At 54.5% G+C, this 14,932-nt stretch overlaps 1 protein-coding gene and 1 long non-coding RNA gene across 4 annotated transcripts; both read left to right on the top strand.

The window, feature by feature from the left end:
* The first annotated feature begins 1,652 nt into the window (after nucleotides 1–1,652).
* On the top strand, nucleotides 1,653–7,142 carry LOC141548925 (uncharacterized). Of its 2 annotated transcripts, none has more exons than XR_012484155.1 (3): nucleotides 1,653–3,582; nucleotides 4,084–4,458; nucleotides 4,846–5,469. It is a non-coding gene; the product is annotated as an uncharacterized LOC141548925 (long non-coding RNA). The 2 variants fall into 2 exon arrangements; XR_012484154.1 differs by adding an exon at nucleotides 7,070–7,142 and having other exon boundaries at nucleotides 1,660–3,582; nucleotides 4,084–5,291.
* Nucleotides 7,143–7,785: 643 nt separating this feature from the next.
* On the top strand, nucleotides 7,786–14,203 carry GPR173 (G protein-coupled receptor 173). 2 transcript variants are annotated; one of them, XM_074277060.1, is made up of 3 exons: nucleotides 7,787–8,091; nucleotides 10,312–10,515; nucleotides 10,906–14,203. In XM_074277060.1, exons 2-3 carry the CDS (start codon nucleotides 10,486–10,488, stop codon nucleotides 12,151–12,153), a joined length of 1,278 nt encoding a protein of 425 aa, XP_074133161.1. In that variant the 5' UTR covers nucleotides 7,787–8,091; nucleotides 10,312–10,485; the 3' UTR covers nucleotides 12,154–14,203. The 2 variants fall into 2 exon arrangements, with proteins under 2 accessions (XP_074133162.1, XP_074133161.1); XM_074277061.1 differs by lacking the exon at nucleotides 10,312–10,515 and having other exon boundaries at nucleotides 7,786–8,091.
* Nucleotides 14,204–14,932: the final 729 nt, after the last annotated feature.

The following is a 14,932-nucleotide window of genomic DNA, read 5'->3' as shown; positions in this document are numbered from 1 at the left end:
AATCTGGAATTATGTCCAAAAAGTTATTAAACTGTGCATACCCTTTGATCCAGCAGTGCTACTCCTGGGCTTATATCCCAAAGAAATACTAAAGAGAGGAAAGGGACCTGTATGTGCCAAAATGTTTGTGCAAGGAACTGGAAACTGAGTGGATGCCCATCAATTGGAGAATGGCTGAATAAATTATGGTATATAGATGTTATGGAATATTATTGTTCTGTAAGAAACGACTAAAAGGATGATTTCAGAGAGTCCTGGAGAGACTGACAGGAACTGATGCTGAGTGAAATGAGTAGGACCAGGAGATCATTGTACACTTCAACAACAAGGCTACATGATAATCAATTCTGATGGATGTGGCCATCTTCAATAATGAGAGGATTCAAACCAGTTCCAACTGTTCAGTGATGAACATCTACCTCCAGAGAGAGAACCGTGGGAACTGGGTGTGGACCACAACACAGCATTCTCATTCTATTGTTGTTTGCTTGCATTTTGTTTTCTTTCTCAGTGTTTTTTTCTTCTTGATCCAATTTTTCTTGTGCAGCAACATAACTGTATAAATATGTATACCAGGGGTCCTCAAACTACAGCCCACGGGCTGCGGGCTGCTGAGGACATTTATGCTGCCCGCCAGGTTATGGCAAAATCAGACCAGAAGTGACATTCAACCTAGACTCAAGTTAGCAACGCACGCTTCAGGCACTGGGCTGAGGCGGAGGAGACAGCGTGTGAGGCGATACCGAGGTGAGGTGAGTTCCCAGGCCGGGGTGTATGGTGTGGGGAAGGGAGAGAGATGCAGAAGACGGAGAACTGACGGCCCGCGGCCTTGTAAAGTAACAGAAGCCACCACAACAGACAGGCGCGAGGGATGTACGGTCCATGCTGCGCATGTCACGGCCGCTGCAGGGGCAATATATGGGCTGTGTCTGGTGTGCGGGCATAGTCACAGTCAGTACTACAAGTCCCAGCGTGACTCTATCATTGTCACGATGCTGTAATGACAGTGTAACGGCTTCCTCTCTAGCGCGTGTTGCAGTACTGACTGCTATTGTCGCCCAGAGTGAGGCTCCTGGTACCAGGCCGTGGCCCTGTATCCATAGTGACCTCATGTCTGGCTGTTGCGGTCATCAGTTTTATCATTGTGTGTATGCTCTGTAGTTTCATAAAGAGATGGAATATTGCGAACATGTCATCGCCTTATAATCACTGGGGGTCTGACCTTAGTGCCCCCCACTTATCCTGAGTATGAGGGGCGCAGAGCTGGTGTGCTGCTTCATCCCCCTCCACATTCTTAAGGTCCTCATACACTTGTGCAGCTTCAAGTCACATGATCACCTCCCCCGGAAGCCCCAATGTACGCTTTGTCACTGAAGCTCATTAGCACATACAATGTACGGCGCAGTTATATACACATGTGCACAGTCTTGCCTGCGATTATGATAAATTACGAGTGCAGCACGTGCGATCATGCAGCGCTGGATCATGAGAATTGATCCCAGGACTCAGAGGAAGCCAGGGCGTCTGGGAGGGCCGCCTGAGCGGTGACTTGTGGGCAGTGAAGGTCTGAAGCGGGAGAGAAAGTACGGGAAACGGAGGCATCCCAGCACAGAGGCAGCTTGGAGGGAGTTGGGCCTTGCAGTCTGTATGTCTCTGTGTGGGCAAAGCTATTGCTGGTATATTGTATTTGTAGCGCTCTGTGTGTGTGTGTGTGTGTGTGTGTGTGTGTGTGTGTGTGTATACATACATATATATATTGATATTTTACTAACAGCAATTTGGAATCCCTTAGAAATAATGATGTCAACAAAAAGAAAAATTGACTTGGAGTGTAGGATATTCAGAGAACAGTGGACTTCTGATCACTTTTTCCTGCAGTACAAGGAAAGAGCTGTATGTCCGACATGCCAGAATATAGTGTCTGTGTTCCAAGAATATAATTTGTGTCGACACTATGAAACTCAACATAAAGGTAAATATGATTGTTTGGTCGGAGAAGTGAGAAAAGATAAAATATTAAAACTGAAAAATACATCGACAACTCAGCAAAATGTTTTTGTGAAGCAGAAGCAGCTAAATATTTCATCACTGTGAGCAAGTTTTCAAGTTGCCAAGCTAATAGCACGCACTGGCAGACCATTCGTGGAGGGAGAATTTGTTAAAGAAGGCCTTCTTTCTGTTGCCAAAGAGATGTGTCCAGAGATGGCCGATTTATTTAGTACAGTGAGTCTTTCAGGACCTACAGTTACATGGAGGACTGAAGACATGGGAGACAATCTGCATCAGCATTTGCAAAACTCCACACAAAAAATTTCATATTTTTCCTTGGCACTCGACGAAAGCAATGATGTTCGTGATTCTGCACAACTTCTCATTTTTATTCGTGGGACGAATGATTATTTTGAAGTCATAGAAGAGCTTGCTGCACTGCAAAGGATCAAAGGAACAACTACAGGAGAGAACATCCATGAAAAGCTTTGACAAACTATGAAAGCTTTGGAGCTGGACTGCACTAAACTAGCCAGCGCGACAACTGATGGTGCCCCTAGCATGGCGGGGTCTAAGAAAGGAGTCATGGCTCGCATTAACCAAGAGATGGACAAACATAACCATTCTCATCCAATAGCCATGCACCGCCTCATCCCCCAACAGGCGCTGTGTAGTAAATCCCTGACGTGGGACTCTGTTACGAAAATTGTGGTATCTTGGGTTAACTTCATTAGAGCTAATGCAATAAATCACAGACAGTTTCAGGAATTTCTGTCTGAGCTAAATGCTGAGGATGAAGATGTTCTATATCACACAGAAGTCCGTTGGCTGAGTCGAGGAGAGTTTTGAAACGTTTCTATGACTTCCTTCCACAGCTTACAACTTTTCTGCTCTCAGAAAACAAAGAAGTAGCAGAGCTCATGATACAGAATGGAAATGGCATCTTGCCTCTCTGACAGATGTAACAGAGCTACTCAACAATTTCAATATGCAACTTCCAGGAAAGGGGAAGCTCATCTGTGACATGCAATCACATGTCAAAGCATTGGAAGTAAAGTTAGGCCTCCTCATCAAACAAGGGAAGGAGGAAAACTTCTGCATCTCCCCACAACTCAAAATTGCATTCCCAAACAAAACATGTGGATTCATTGGAAAAATTGCACAAGGAGTTCCAATTTAGATTTAAAGAGCTTCATCTCCATGAACGGGACATACAGCTTTTCTGTAACCCATTTTCTATTGACATTGAAAATGTGGATACAATTTACCAAATGGAACTGGCTAAACTGCAGAATTGTGACTCTCTGAAAGACGCATTCAAGTCAAGCAGCCTTCATAATTTCTATACATCTCTCCCCTCTGAGACATATCCTTATCTCAGGAACCATGCACTCAAAATGGCAGCCATCTCTGGCAGCACTTATGTCTGTGAACAGACTTTTTCTAGAATGCAACATTTGAAATCTCCAACCAGATCAAGACTAACGGATGCACACTTGCATCACTCGTTACGACTAGCAGTGACAAATATGGAACCAGACATTGACCATCTCCTTAGCCAAAAGCAGGCCCATAGTTCCCATTGAAACACTGGTAAGTTTGTTGATTTAACTTTACTTCATTTTAAATATTGTATTTGTTCCCGTTTTGTTTCTTCACTTCAAAATAAAATATATGCAGCGTGCATAGGAATTTGTTCATAGTTTTTGTTTTTACTATAGTCCGGCCCTCCAACAGTCCGAGGGACGGTGAACTGTTTAAAAAGTTTGAGGACCACTGATGTATGCATATATTGGATTTAACATATACTTTAATATATTTAACATGTATTGGACTACCTGCCATCTAAGGAAGGGGGCGGGGGGAAGAAGGGGACATTTTGGAACAGAAAGTTTTGCAAAGGTCAGTGTTGAAAAATTACCCATGCATATGTTTTGTAAATAAAAATAATAAAATTAAAAAAAAAAAAAGAGAATGCATTTTGTAACCTTGATTCTAAGTAGAGGGCATAAAGCCTTTCTCAGCTTAAATAAAACTTTGACTAGTTGAATGACAAATTCCTTTTCTTACAAAAGGTGTTTTGTTTGTTTTTAGGATGGAGGAGGCACTTGGACATTTGTAGGCAGTAGGAAGCACATACGTCCAGGGACTGACATTGTCAAGAAGGGTAATTTCTTTGTCAGAGACTTGAGATAGTGGGGGAAGAGGGATGGAGAAAAAGAGGGAGTTTACCACTTTTTCTTAGCCAAAGTCCTTATCTGAGAGGGAGGTGGTGTCCTGTGAGACGCTTGTGGAGAGAAGGTTTGAAGTAGCCAGTATGGTGAATGGCATAGAATTTATTAAGAAGCCTTGCTGCAGTGAGGACCCATTGAGATTAAATACAAATTGGTGTAAGTTGGGTCCTTCTCTGTTCAGTTTCATGACTTTCTCCAGCTCCCTTCAATAGGTAGGATGGAAAGAGGCCAGCTGGTAAGTATAATAAAGGGTTGGGGTCTGTCGCGATTCGGTTCTAATGCCAACATTCTCCTAATTCAAGCTTGATGTTGAGATGAAACGAGGCACTCTCGAGTCATCGAACAGTTAACAAAAGGTGGTTTGCTTTGCCCTGGTTCAGAAAGGGTATGGACCGAGGACAGAGTAGCATTTTAGTTCTCTGAACTCGGTCCTTCCTGGTCTCCATATGGAAACAAGTCTGGCCTTTGGGGCAGTATATGGAGAAGGATTCAATCCCTTTAGAAGTGCTCTTTAGAAATCCACCAGGTTAGAGGGGCCTTTACTGTTCATGGCTGCTCATAGCCTTCAGGTGACCAGAAAGCTGAAAGATCAGGTCTTGGGGACAGTTTTGTTTCTTTTTAGGGAAAACTAATGTTTAAGGACCAAGGCAGGTGGATGAGCACGAAGGGACCAGAGTTGAAGGTAATTGGGGAAAAGTGAACATAATCAGGAATGAACATAAGGTTCTACTGAGCTGTTTTAGATTTGAGGGTGACCCCAAGTGGACCAGAGAGTGACATAATGTAGGGTCCAGTTTAGAAGGGAGCAGGGGCTGAAAGTCGGGGGGGGGGAAGTACTGAAGACAGGGGAACTGGAGGTTGGCCTGTGCCAAGGCCAAAGAGTTGGGTTAGGCAAAGTAAGGTTCAAGGTGACGTGGAATGAGAAAAGATTATGAAATGAAGGAATTCCAGAGATCGCAAGCATGGAAAGGCAACACTTATGGCGGATGTGACCATCCCGGGAAGGTTAAGATGAGGTGGCGGAGGAGGGGGAGCTCATGGGAAGCCAGGAAGTCGATGACCTAGAAGGTAAGGGTGTTTGTGGGCACATCCACATGCAACAATGAAATCAATTGGGCCATAAATGTGAATAAGAAGTCCCCCAGGGATGGTGATGTCCTCATGGAGATGATGGTGGAGAGGGACATTGAGGTAGATACGAAACTCCTTGAGAAAGGGGGGAGATCAGGAGCTAAAGGACATTAGGATCTGGAGCGATTCAGACGCATGGACCCTAAAGGAAGAGAGGGTGTTCGATCATGGCAACAGAAAGTTTCTAAGTGGCTATAGGGAGCACAGGTGGTGAATGGATGGTAAGTCTCTGACAAGGGATGACCCAGGACTAGAAGGGATCTTGTTGGGGAGACGGGTCTGAGGAAGCTGGCAACAAGACTCAGAGATGAGATTCTCCTCTCACCTGGATTGGGAAAGGAAGAGGAGGAGCAAGTGTTAGAGCCAACCTTAACCATGCGCTAGCTTCTTCCTTCATGCCAGAGTCCTTTCGTGTCACTCCCCTGCTCAGAAAGCTCCCATGGCTTCCTATTTCAAGCAGAATCCAACCCCAAATTTTTGCGTGAACTCATTACCCCTTTACCATCAGCCTGCAATGGATGGCAGGAATGACCTCCCTCCCCCTCATCTTGAGGCTCCTTCAAGCCTTCCCAGCTTTGACAGCCCCCTCCTCCCAAGTGACTGTTCAGCATGGAATATGTGTCCCACCCTGGGTAAATCACATGGGCTTTATGTGTATTTTCCACATTCTTTGGGCTGGTGTCCCCTCGAATGAAGCTCGTTTCCATGGCTCTCTTCTCTGTTTTCCGGACTTTGGTCTCCCCTCTAGGCCCTTCCCCTCTCCTGGACTCCTCCCTGACAGAGATCTGCTTTCCATCCATATGTGTCCTCAGTGACCCCCCCACATGTGTCCCTGGCATCTCCCCCCATTCCATTTGCATCTGCACTGTGCCCCCCATGGCCTCATTGCCGTCCCCCGTTTTTCTTTGTTCCCCCTTTGCTTTCCCTTCTGAGCATCTCTGGAAAGAACCCAGAGGGAGCCCTTTCTTTCTCCCCCCTTCCTTTCTTGGGTCCTGCAGCCCAGCTCGAGCTGTCTGTTGGTCTGCCACTCCTCTGGCAGCTCTTCCCCGGGGCCTCCTCGGCCTATCTCCCCATCCCTTTCCTCCCTTCTGCTCCCCCATGCTTGGAGATCCCTCCCACCACTATCCACGCAGACGGAAATAGCAGGCTCAGGCAGCTCCACCAGGCCTCCTCTTCTTGGCCCCGGTGCTTCTCCTCCGGACCTCGGGCTCTGCCCGGATCACTGCCTCCTCTCCCTGGGGGCCCAGGCCAGGTGTGAGTCTCAGTGGGCCCCAGGGCCTGCTTCTGAGCACCCCCCCCTTCTTGCTTAGTCTGGCCTCAGGTCTGTCCTTTGGGCCAATTCAGGTGGGATAGCGGGTTGGGGGGGGAGCAGGGGAGGGGGAGCTCGGGCCTTCCGCATGTTTTCAGTGACAGGAAGGTGCTGGCCTCTCCTGCTTCCTCTGGGTGGGAACTCTGTGCCCCTGGGCTGACCCAAAGCTCGAACCGGCCCCTGGACTCTGGAAAGGAAGGGGGCTGGGAGAGGGGTGGGGGTTTTCTTCATATGTCTGTGGGGGTGTCCCCGTGTGCCTTCCTCCGTGTGGTCTGTCCCTCCCCCTCGGTGTCCGCGTCTCTGGCTCTCCAACCGACACTTCCTTGCCTTCTGGTGGGTGTCTGCCATCTCAGTGTCTCTCAATATCTGTCTCCCTCTTCCTCTGTGTACACGCAATTTTTTCCAGCAAGGCCTGGGGCATGTGGGCCAGGACAAAAGAGATGTCGGACGCAGAGCCCGCTGGGATCACCCCCAAGGGGGTGTGAGAGGGGTGCGTGAGAGGGGCAGGGGGCAGCTCCAGAGTGAGGCAGAGCCGGAGCCTGGGATGGCATCCGAGGCCCGTGGGACATAGATGGAACCCCTGTGGGACCCGTGTGATGTAGGTAATATATGTGTGCCCCCCTCCCCATCCTGTCAAGAGCAGAGCAGAGTCCTGGTCTCCAGGACAAAGGGGGAGGGGGAGGGGAAGTGAAGGGGGAGGGGAAGAGGAGGGGGGAGGAGGACGAGGAGGAGGAGGAGGAGACAGGAGGAGGAGACAGGAGGAAGAGGAGGAGGAGAAGGAGCTAGGGAGACAGGGAGGAGACAGAGGAGGAGGAGGAGAAGGAGCTAGGGAGACAGAGAGGAGGAGGAGGAGGAGGAGGAGGAGGAGGAGGAGGAGGAGGAGGAGGAGGAGGAGGAGGAAGAAGAGAAGGAGGAGGAAGAAGAGAAGGAGGAGGAAGAGAAGGAGGAGGAGGAGAAGGAGGAGACAGGAGGAGGAGGAAGAGAAGGAGCTAGGGAGACAGGGAGGAGACAGAGGAGGAGGAGGAGAAGGAGCTAGGGAGACAGAGAGGAGGAGGAGGAGGAGGGAGGAGGAGGAGGAGGAGGAGGAGGAGGAGGAGGAGGAGGAGGAGGAGGAGGAGGAGGAGGAGGAAGAGAAGGAGGAGGAGGAGAAGGAGACAGGGAGGAGACAGCAGCAGCAGCAGCAGCAGGAGGAGGAGGAGGAGGAGGAGGAAGAAACAGAAGAGGAGAAAGAAGAAACGAAGGAAGAGACGGAGGAGGAGGAGGAGGAAGAAACCGAGGAGGAGAAAGAAGAGACGGGGGAGGAAGCGAGGCTGCTGGCCTTTGAGGGCCCTTCCCCCTGGGGACCACGACAAGGAGGCAGGAGATTGAGCCGCGGCCGTCGCCATCGCCCGCCCGCGTAGCCCCAGCATCCGAGCCCCGAGCTGCCAGGTGAGCAGAGTCCCCGGCGCTGGCCTTCGGCTCCTGCCCGCCCCCCCTCCCCGCAGTCCTTCTCGGCCCTGCTCGGCTCCCTCCCCCGCCTGCCCCGCTCCTGCTCCCCGCTTCCTGGCTCTTCCCTCTCCCGTCGTCTGTTGCCCCCGCCCAGATCCTCTGCTGCCGGCTCCCTCTCTGCATCCCCTTTGCTTTCGGGCCTTCCTGGCTATTCGGGTCCTACCTGCGCTGCCCCCGTCTTCGCCCCCCCCCCCCCCGGCCGTCCCTAGCTCTCTTGGGCTCCCAAGTTCCCGCCCCTCCCCTCTGGAGCTGTCCAGCCTCTGGCCCTCGGCTCCCGTCTCCTTCCGCTGCGACCGTGCTGTCTCTTCAGCACCGCCTCCCCCTCCCGGAGACTCCCTTTCTCGGGGTCTTCTCCAGCCTCTGTCTCCCCACAGCTTTGCCCTCCCCTTCCTGTGTCTCGGCTGGCTGTGTGTGTGTCTCTCTCCTCTATTGCCCTGTGCCTTCCTCCCCTTCTTCCTCATGTCTCTGGTTGCCTGCCTTCCGTGTCCCCCCTGCCTTTTGTGTCCTCCCCTCCTGCTGCTTCAGGTGTCTCCCCTGTCCAGGTCTCCCTTTTCTTCGTCTTTCGTGTGTGTGTGTGTGTGTGTGTGTGTGTGTGTGTGTGTGTGTGTGTGTGTGTGCGCCTCTGTGCCTCAGCCTGTCTGCCTGTCTGCCTGCGTCTCTGTGTGCCTGTCTGTCTGTGCCTCAGCCTGTCTGCCTGCCTGTCTCTGTCTCTGTCTGCCTGTGCCTCAGTCTGTCTCTGTCTCTGTCTGCCTGTGTCTCTGCCTGTCTCTGTGTCTGTCTGCCTGTCTGTCTGCCTGTCTGTCTGCGTGTGTGTGTGTGTGTGTGTCTGTGCCTGTCTGTCTGTGTGTCTCCTGTGACGGAGGTATCGCCCCTGTTCCCTTGCTCATCGTGGCTCCCGTCACGCTTCCCCGGGGCCGCCGTCCGGTGAGATCCTCCCCCTGGGGGGGCTCGCTTCCTCTGCCCTCCCCCGTGCGCCGCGGCCGCCTTCCCGGGCCCCTCGGGCTCGAGCTTTGCTGCCATGTCTGTGCCCGTGCCCGTGGGTTCTTCTCTGCTTCCCTTTTTGCTTCATTACCGTATTGCTCGGTGGAGCAGCGCCTCCCTGAGCCTCCCGGGGTCCCCCCTCCTTCCGTCTCCCCCCAGCCTCTTTGTTCTCTGCCAGGTCCCTCCGGCCGGGCTCTTCCCGCGGCTCCTCGGGCCCCGCTCCCCCGGGCCCCGCTCCCTCCCTGTGGGCCGCGGCCCCCTTCCGCGCCTGTGTCCGGCTCCCCGCCGGAGCTCTCTGTAGCCACCTGTTTCCCCCCTCGCCCCTTCCCGGCCCCTCCTCGGAGTCCACCTCGGTGTCCCCGCTCCGGCCCCCGCCTCTCCCCCGTCCCCTCAACATGGAGTCCTGCAGAAAGCGTTGGTCATCCGCGCCTCCTCCCCTTCCCCCACCCCAGCCCGCCCCCGCCCCCGTGTTATTTCATTCTCATCAGCCCCGGCTGCTCGCCGCGCCCGCCCGTGGGTGGGCAGGAAGCGGGTGGGGAGGGAGGCGAGGCGGTGCGGCCCGTGGGCCCCGGGAGCGCGGGCGCAGGCGGCCGCTCAGGTCTGTGACTCCGGGGGTCGGAGGAGGGGGGCCGGGGCGCTGGAGGGGGAGGGGAGCCCGGGGTCCGCGCTCGGGCCGGGCCCGCTCCGCTCCGTTTCGGTGTCCCCGCTGTCTTTGGGCCTCCCCTGAGTGGGGGAGGAGCCACGGGGGGGGGGGGGGGGCCGCTGGCGCTGATGGAGGAGAGGGAGAGGAGACAGCCGGGGCAGGGTGGGGGGTGGGGAGGCCGGCCGGCTCCTCCCAGCCGCGCGCCCCTGCGCTCCCGGGGTGGCTCCCGGGGTGGCTCCCGAGCCTTGTGGGGCGCCGGAGGGTCCGGGGGGTGCGCGTGAGAGCGCCGGTGAGCCCTCCACCGCTGTTGGACCGTTGGCTCCGGGAGGCCGTTTGCGGGGCTTGTGGGTGCCCGGGCCGTGGGATAATGTGGCTTCTAAAGGCGGGTGAGAGACGCGGGGAGCCGTCCGCCTGCGGCCCGGCCAGGGCCAACGTGCTCATGGGGGGGGGGGGGAGAAGAGAGGGCTCTTGGGGTTAGGCCTCAGGCTCCAAATTGTTGAAAGGGGGGGGCTCTTCTAGAAGGTTCATCTCCCCAGCTTGCAGGCCGCACCACATAGAGACACACGGGAAACCCACAAGTGCGAGCTACAGGCGGGGAGACCCGGGCGTGCACAGGCCAGACGGCACCCGGCAAACGCGGACGGCGGACGTGCCCTGCGCGGAGCCACCGGAGCGGCGCACCCACAAAGGAGCCCGGGAAGACGCTTAAGATGGAGGAAGAGCCTTTGGGTGGGGCTGAGGTGGGAAGGGGGGCCTGACTCGCCGTCTCTCTCTGTCTCCCGTCTGGGTGTGTGTCCTGTCTCTCTCACTCCCTGTTCTCTCTGTCCCTGGCCCTCTCTCCCCTCCGTTTCTTCCCCCCTCTGTCCCTCCCTCCTCCTCTCTCTCTCTTCCTTCTCACGCCCTCCCTGCCGGCTCTCTTCCTCTCTTTCCTTGTCTCTGTCTCTCTCTCCCTGGCTCCTTTTCTGGTTTTCTCTTTGCTCTCTTCTCTCCCTCTCTCTCTCTGTCTGTCTGTCTCTCTGCACCCCCCTTGCCCTTTCTCTCCCTTCCTCTTCCTGTCGCCGTCTCCTCCTCTCCCTCGCCTCTCTCTGCCTCTGCTTCCCCATCTGTGCCCCTCCTCATCCTCTCTGCAGGAAGAGCCCGCCCTGCCCGGCCCATGGCAGCCCGAAGGAGCCTCTGATCCCCAGCCCCTCCTTCCCCGGGCCGGCCTCCCCAGCCACACGATGCCCAACGCCACCGGGCCGGACGACGTCAGCGGCAGCGGGTCCCCCCTGCCGCCCGCGACAGCCGCCGCCGCGGCCGCCTCCACCTCCGTCAAGCTGGTTCTCTTGGGGGCCATCATCTGCGTCAGCTTGGTGGGCAATGCCCTCCTGTCCTTGCTGGTTCTCAGGGAGCGAGCCTTGCACAAGGCTCCCTACTACTTCCTCCTGGACCTGTGTCTGGCCGACGGCGTGCGGGCCGCGGTCTGCTTCCCCTTCGTGCTGGCCTCCATCCGCCACGGCTCGGCGTGGACTTTCAGCGCGCTCAGCTGCAAGGTGGTGGCTTTCATGGCCGTGCTCTTCTGCTTCCATGCTGCCTTCATGCTCTTCTGCATCAGCGTCACCCGCTACATGGCCGTGGCTCACCACCGCTTCTATGCCAAACGCATGACCCTCTGGACCAGTGCGGCGGTCATTTGCATGGCATGGACTCTCTCGGTGGCCATGGCCTTCCCGCCCGTCTTCGACGTGGGCACCTACAAGTTCATCCAGGAGGAAGACCAATGCATCTTCGAACACCGCTACTTCAAGGCCAACGACACGCTGGGGTTCATGCTCATGCTGGCTGCCCTCATGGCCGCCACCCACGCCGTGTACGGGAAGCTGCTCCTTTTTGAGTACCGCCACCGCAAGATGCGCCCCGTGCAGACTGTCCCGGCGGTCAGCCAGAACTGGACGTTCCACGGGCCCGGCGCCACCGGTCAGGCCGCCGCGAACTGGATAGCCGGCTTTGGCCGGGGCCCCCTACCCCCTACCCTGCTGGGCATCCGGCAGGCGACCGGAGGGGGAGGGGGCCACGCGGCCAGCCGGCGCCTCCTAGGCATGGAGGAGTTCCGGGGGGAGAAGGAGCTGGGCCGAATGTTCTACGCCATCACCCTCCTGTTCCTGTTGCTCTGGTCTCCCTACATCGTGGCCTGCTACTGGCGGGTTTTTGTGAAGGCCTGTGCCGTGCCTCACCGCTACCTGGCCACCGCCGTCTGGATGAGCTTTACACAGGCCGGGGTCAACCCCATCGTCTGCTTCCTCCTCAACAAGGACCTCAAGAAGTGCCTGAGGACTCGCGCCCCTTGCTGGGGGGCCGGAGGCCCCCAGGTCCCTCGGGAGCCTTATTGCGTCATGTAGAAAAAGCAGAGCGGCACATACGGAGAGGAGGAAAGGAGGGGCGGTTGACAGGGAAAAGAGGATAAACGAGAGGAAGGAAACCCCAAATGGGAGATGAGACTTAGCGCGGAGGGTGTGAAGGGGAGGGATCCGGCGGTGGCTCCCTAAACTTCTCCAGTTCCCCGTACTTTGTCAGACAGCACTCCTCCATTGCCAGCACCAGGAGCAGGGGGAGGGGTCCCTTCTGGCCCGTCCCTGGCCCTAACAGCTTCCAGGGGAAAAGGGAATTTTAGGGACCCACATAAATATATACCAGATCGTTGGGATTTTTTTTTTCCTTTATGAAAAACTAGAGAGAAAAAACCTGGGCTTTTCTATCAGTTGTGAATGTGCTGGTGTCTGCATTCATTCCTCTCTCTCAGATATGTGGTCTCCAGAGAGAGAAATAGAATTATAGCCGACATGACCCCCGCCCCTTCCCCAGATCCAGTAACACTTAGTAACAGATGTCTTCCTGAGTGGGTGTAGACAGGGTGACACTCACCCTCCGGTGCCAGGGCCCTAGCCGGTCTTTGGTGGTGACCCCCATCTGGCAGCTCCCCTGCCCCAACCCCCTGCCTCAGTCCCAAGAGGCCTCCGGGGGGCTGCCACGAAGGATGGCCTTTTGGCTCGATCGTGTCTCTTCCCACATTCTATTCCCACTGGGAATTCCAATTTGCCCCCCTGTTGGGGCATGGGGGTGGCCCGGGACCATCATCCCCCTGCCACCAGGCTCCCTACAACCACCTCTCCGGGGATGAGCTAGGCGACTCTCCCACCATTGTTGGGGGGGGGGGACTTAGTTCCCTGGTTTTCCAGAGTCCTTTTGGGAGCCTCAACGGTCCCTTTACTATCCCTGCTGAGGACTGCTTTTCATCCTCAGCCTTCCTTTTTGCAAGCTGACCAGCCCCTACCCCCCCCCAAGGTGACAGATGGTCCATTACACGGGTGTCAGTGGTCCCAGAACCCTTGTGGATGGCTGCATCACCTTTTCCCCTCCCTCCTGGGACCTCCTCCCATCCCCTCTCTTAATCCTAGTCCTCCTTCTTCACTGACCTAGCTCAGTGTGTCTCAGGGACCCTCCTCCCTTCCCTAAGAACATACCTCTCTGGAGGTGCCCCATAGCGGACCTCCTCTCTCCCACGATCCCCACAAGCCGACAAAGGCTCACGTGGGCGTCGATGGTCAGGGATTACCCTGCATCCGAGACTCGTCTCCAGATCTTCCACTCCTCCTTCCATCTCTCTCTTGCCTGCAGGAGGTTGGAGAATAAGGAGTGGGCTTGGGAGAGGGGAGAGACTTGGAGGGGGGAGTTCAGTGGAGAGGGGAGCTGGGTCTGAGGAAGGTCTCCTGGAGGAAGCGCTATGTGAATAGGAGCCTGGGAGGGCCCGGATTAGGGACCAGCTAAGGCCATGGAGAGAAATTGGGTGGGGGAGGGACTTTAATGCCAAGAGGAAAGGGTCAACATTTGATCCTATGGCGACTGGGAGGCCCTTCAGGTCCTAGAGCCGAAAAAAGGGCCGAGAACCGCCGAGCTTTGCCACGTAGGGGACGGCCCCTTCATCTTCCTCCTCCTAGCTGGGGAGCACGTGGCATGTAGCTAGCCCAGGTTTGCCCAACCCAACCCATAAGCTTGGACGTTCTTGGTTCTCAACCCTTGCCCGATGCGCTTCCCCATGGGGGGAGCATGAGGAAAAAATGGGAAATGGAACCAAGGAGGCAGCTGGGGCTGAAGCCTTTGGTTTTAGACCAGTGTGGACTTGGTCCCATCATGGGTCTGTTTGAAGGAGCCATGGCCTGGACTGGAGAAGGTAGGGAGAGCCCTAGAGGCTTTCTTGAGGGAGTCCGGGCCCTTTGAGGCTGGGCCTGATGGGAGGAGGGTAGCTACAGGGGGAGGGATGGGATTGCAGCTAATGCTGAGCTTGAGGGGAGGGACTTGGGCAGGCAGCCACCCTTTTGGAAGGGTCTTGATTTTTCTGCCTGTTTTTTGTAAACCAAGATACTGAAGTAAATAAAATCTCTTGGCCTTGTTTGTTTTCTTTCCAGGGGCTGGTGGGATTTGAGTTGGTGTCTGACATGGGAAGTCCCTAAGACTTGTCCAGGAGACCCAGGGTCTGGCCCCAAATCTATCTCGAGATTCCCTTCACGGCCCAGCATTTGGAGAAAGTGCGAGTGGGGCAACTTTTTTTTTCTTCTTTCTGATAACCTCCTCTTTGTTTTTTTAATTTTTAAAATTAATTTTATAATTATAACTTTTTATTGACAGTACATATGCATGGGTAATTTTTTACAACATTATCCCTTGCACTCCCTTCTATGGTGAATTTTCCCCTCCTTCCCTCCATCCCCTCCCCTAGATGGCAGGCATTCCCATACATATTAAATATCTTATAGTATATCCTAGGTACGATCTATGTGTGCAGAACCGAATTTCTTGTTGCACAGGAAGAATCAGATTCCGAAGGTAAAAATAACCTGGGAAGAAAAACAAAAACACAAACAGTTTACACTCATTTCCCAGTGTTCCTTTTCTGGGTGTAGCTGATTCTGTCTGTCATTGATCAATTGGATTTGGATTAACTTCCCTATGTTGAAGATTTCCACTTCCATCAGAATCCATCCTCATACAGTATCGTTGTTGAAGTGTATAATGATCTCCTGGTTCCATTCATTTCCCTCAGCATCAGTTGATGTAAGTCTCTACAAGCCTCTCTGTGTTCATCCTGCTGGTCATTTCTTACAGAGCAATAATGTTCCATAA

Source organism: Sminthopsis crassicaudata, chromosome X (assembly GCF_048593235.1).
Source record: "Sminthopsis crassicaudata isolate SCR6 chromosome X, ASM4859323v1, whole genome shotgun sequence".
NCBI lineage: Eukaryota > Metazoa > Chordata > Mammalia > Dasyuromorphia > Dasyuridae > Sminthopsis > Sminthopsis crassicaudata.
This window is presented reverse-complemented; position numbering and strand designations above follow the sequence as displayed.

Bases quoted from the DNA above. Each gene is read 5' to 3' on its own strand.
- GPR173 (XM_074277060.1), top strand. From the start codon at position 10,486: ATGGAGGAAGAGCCTTTGGGTGGGGCTGAG. The intron at 10,516-10,905 runs GTGGGAAGGGGG...TCCTCTCTGCAG, and splicing joins AGCCTTTGGGTGGGGCTGAG to GAAGAGCCCGCCCTGCCCGG.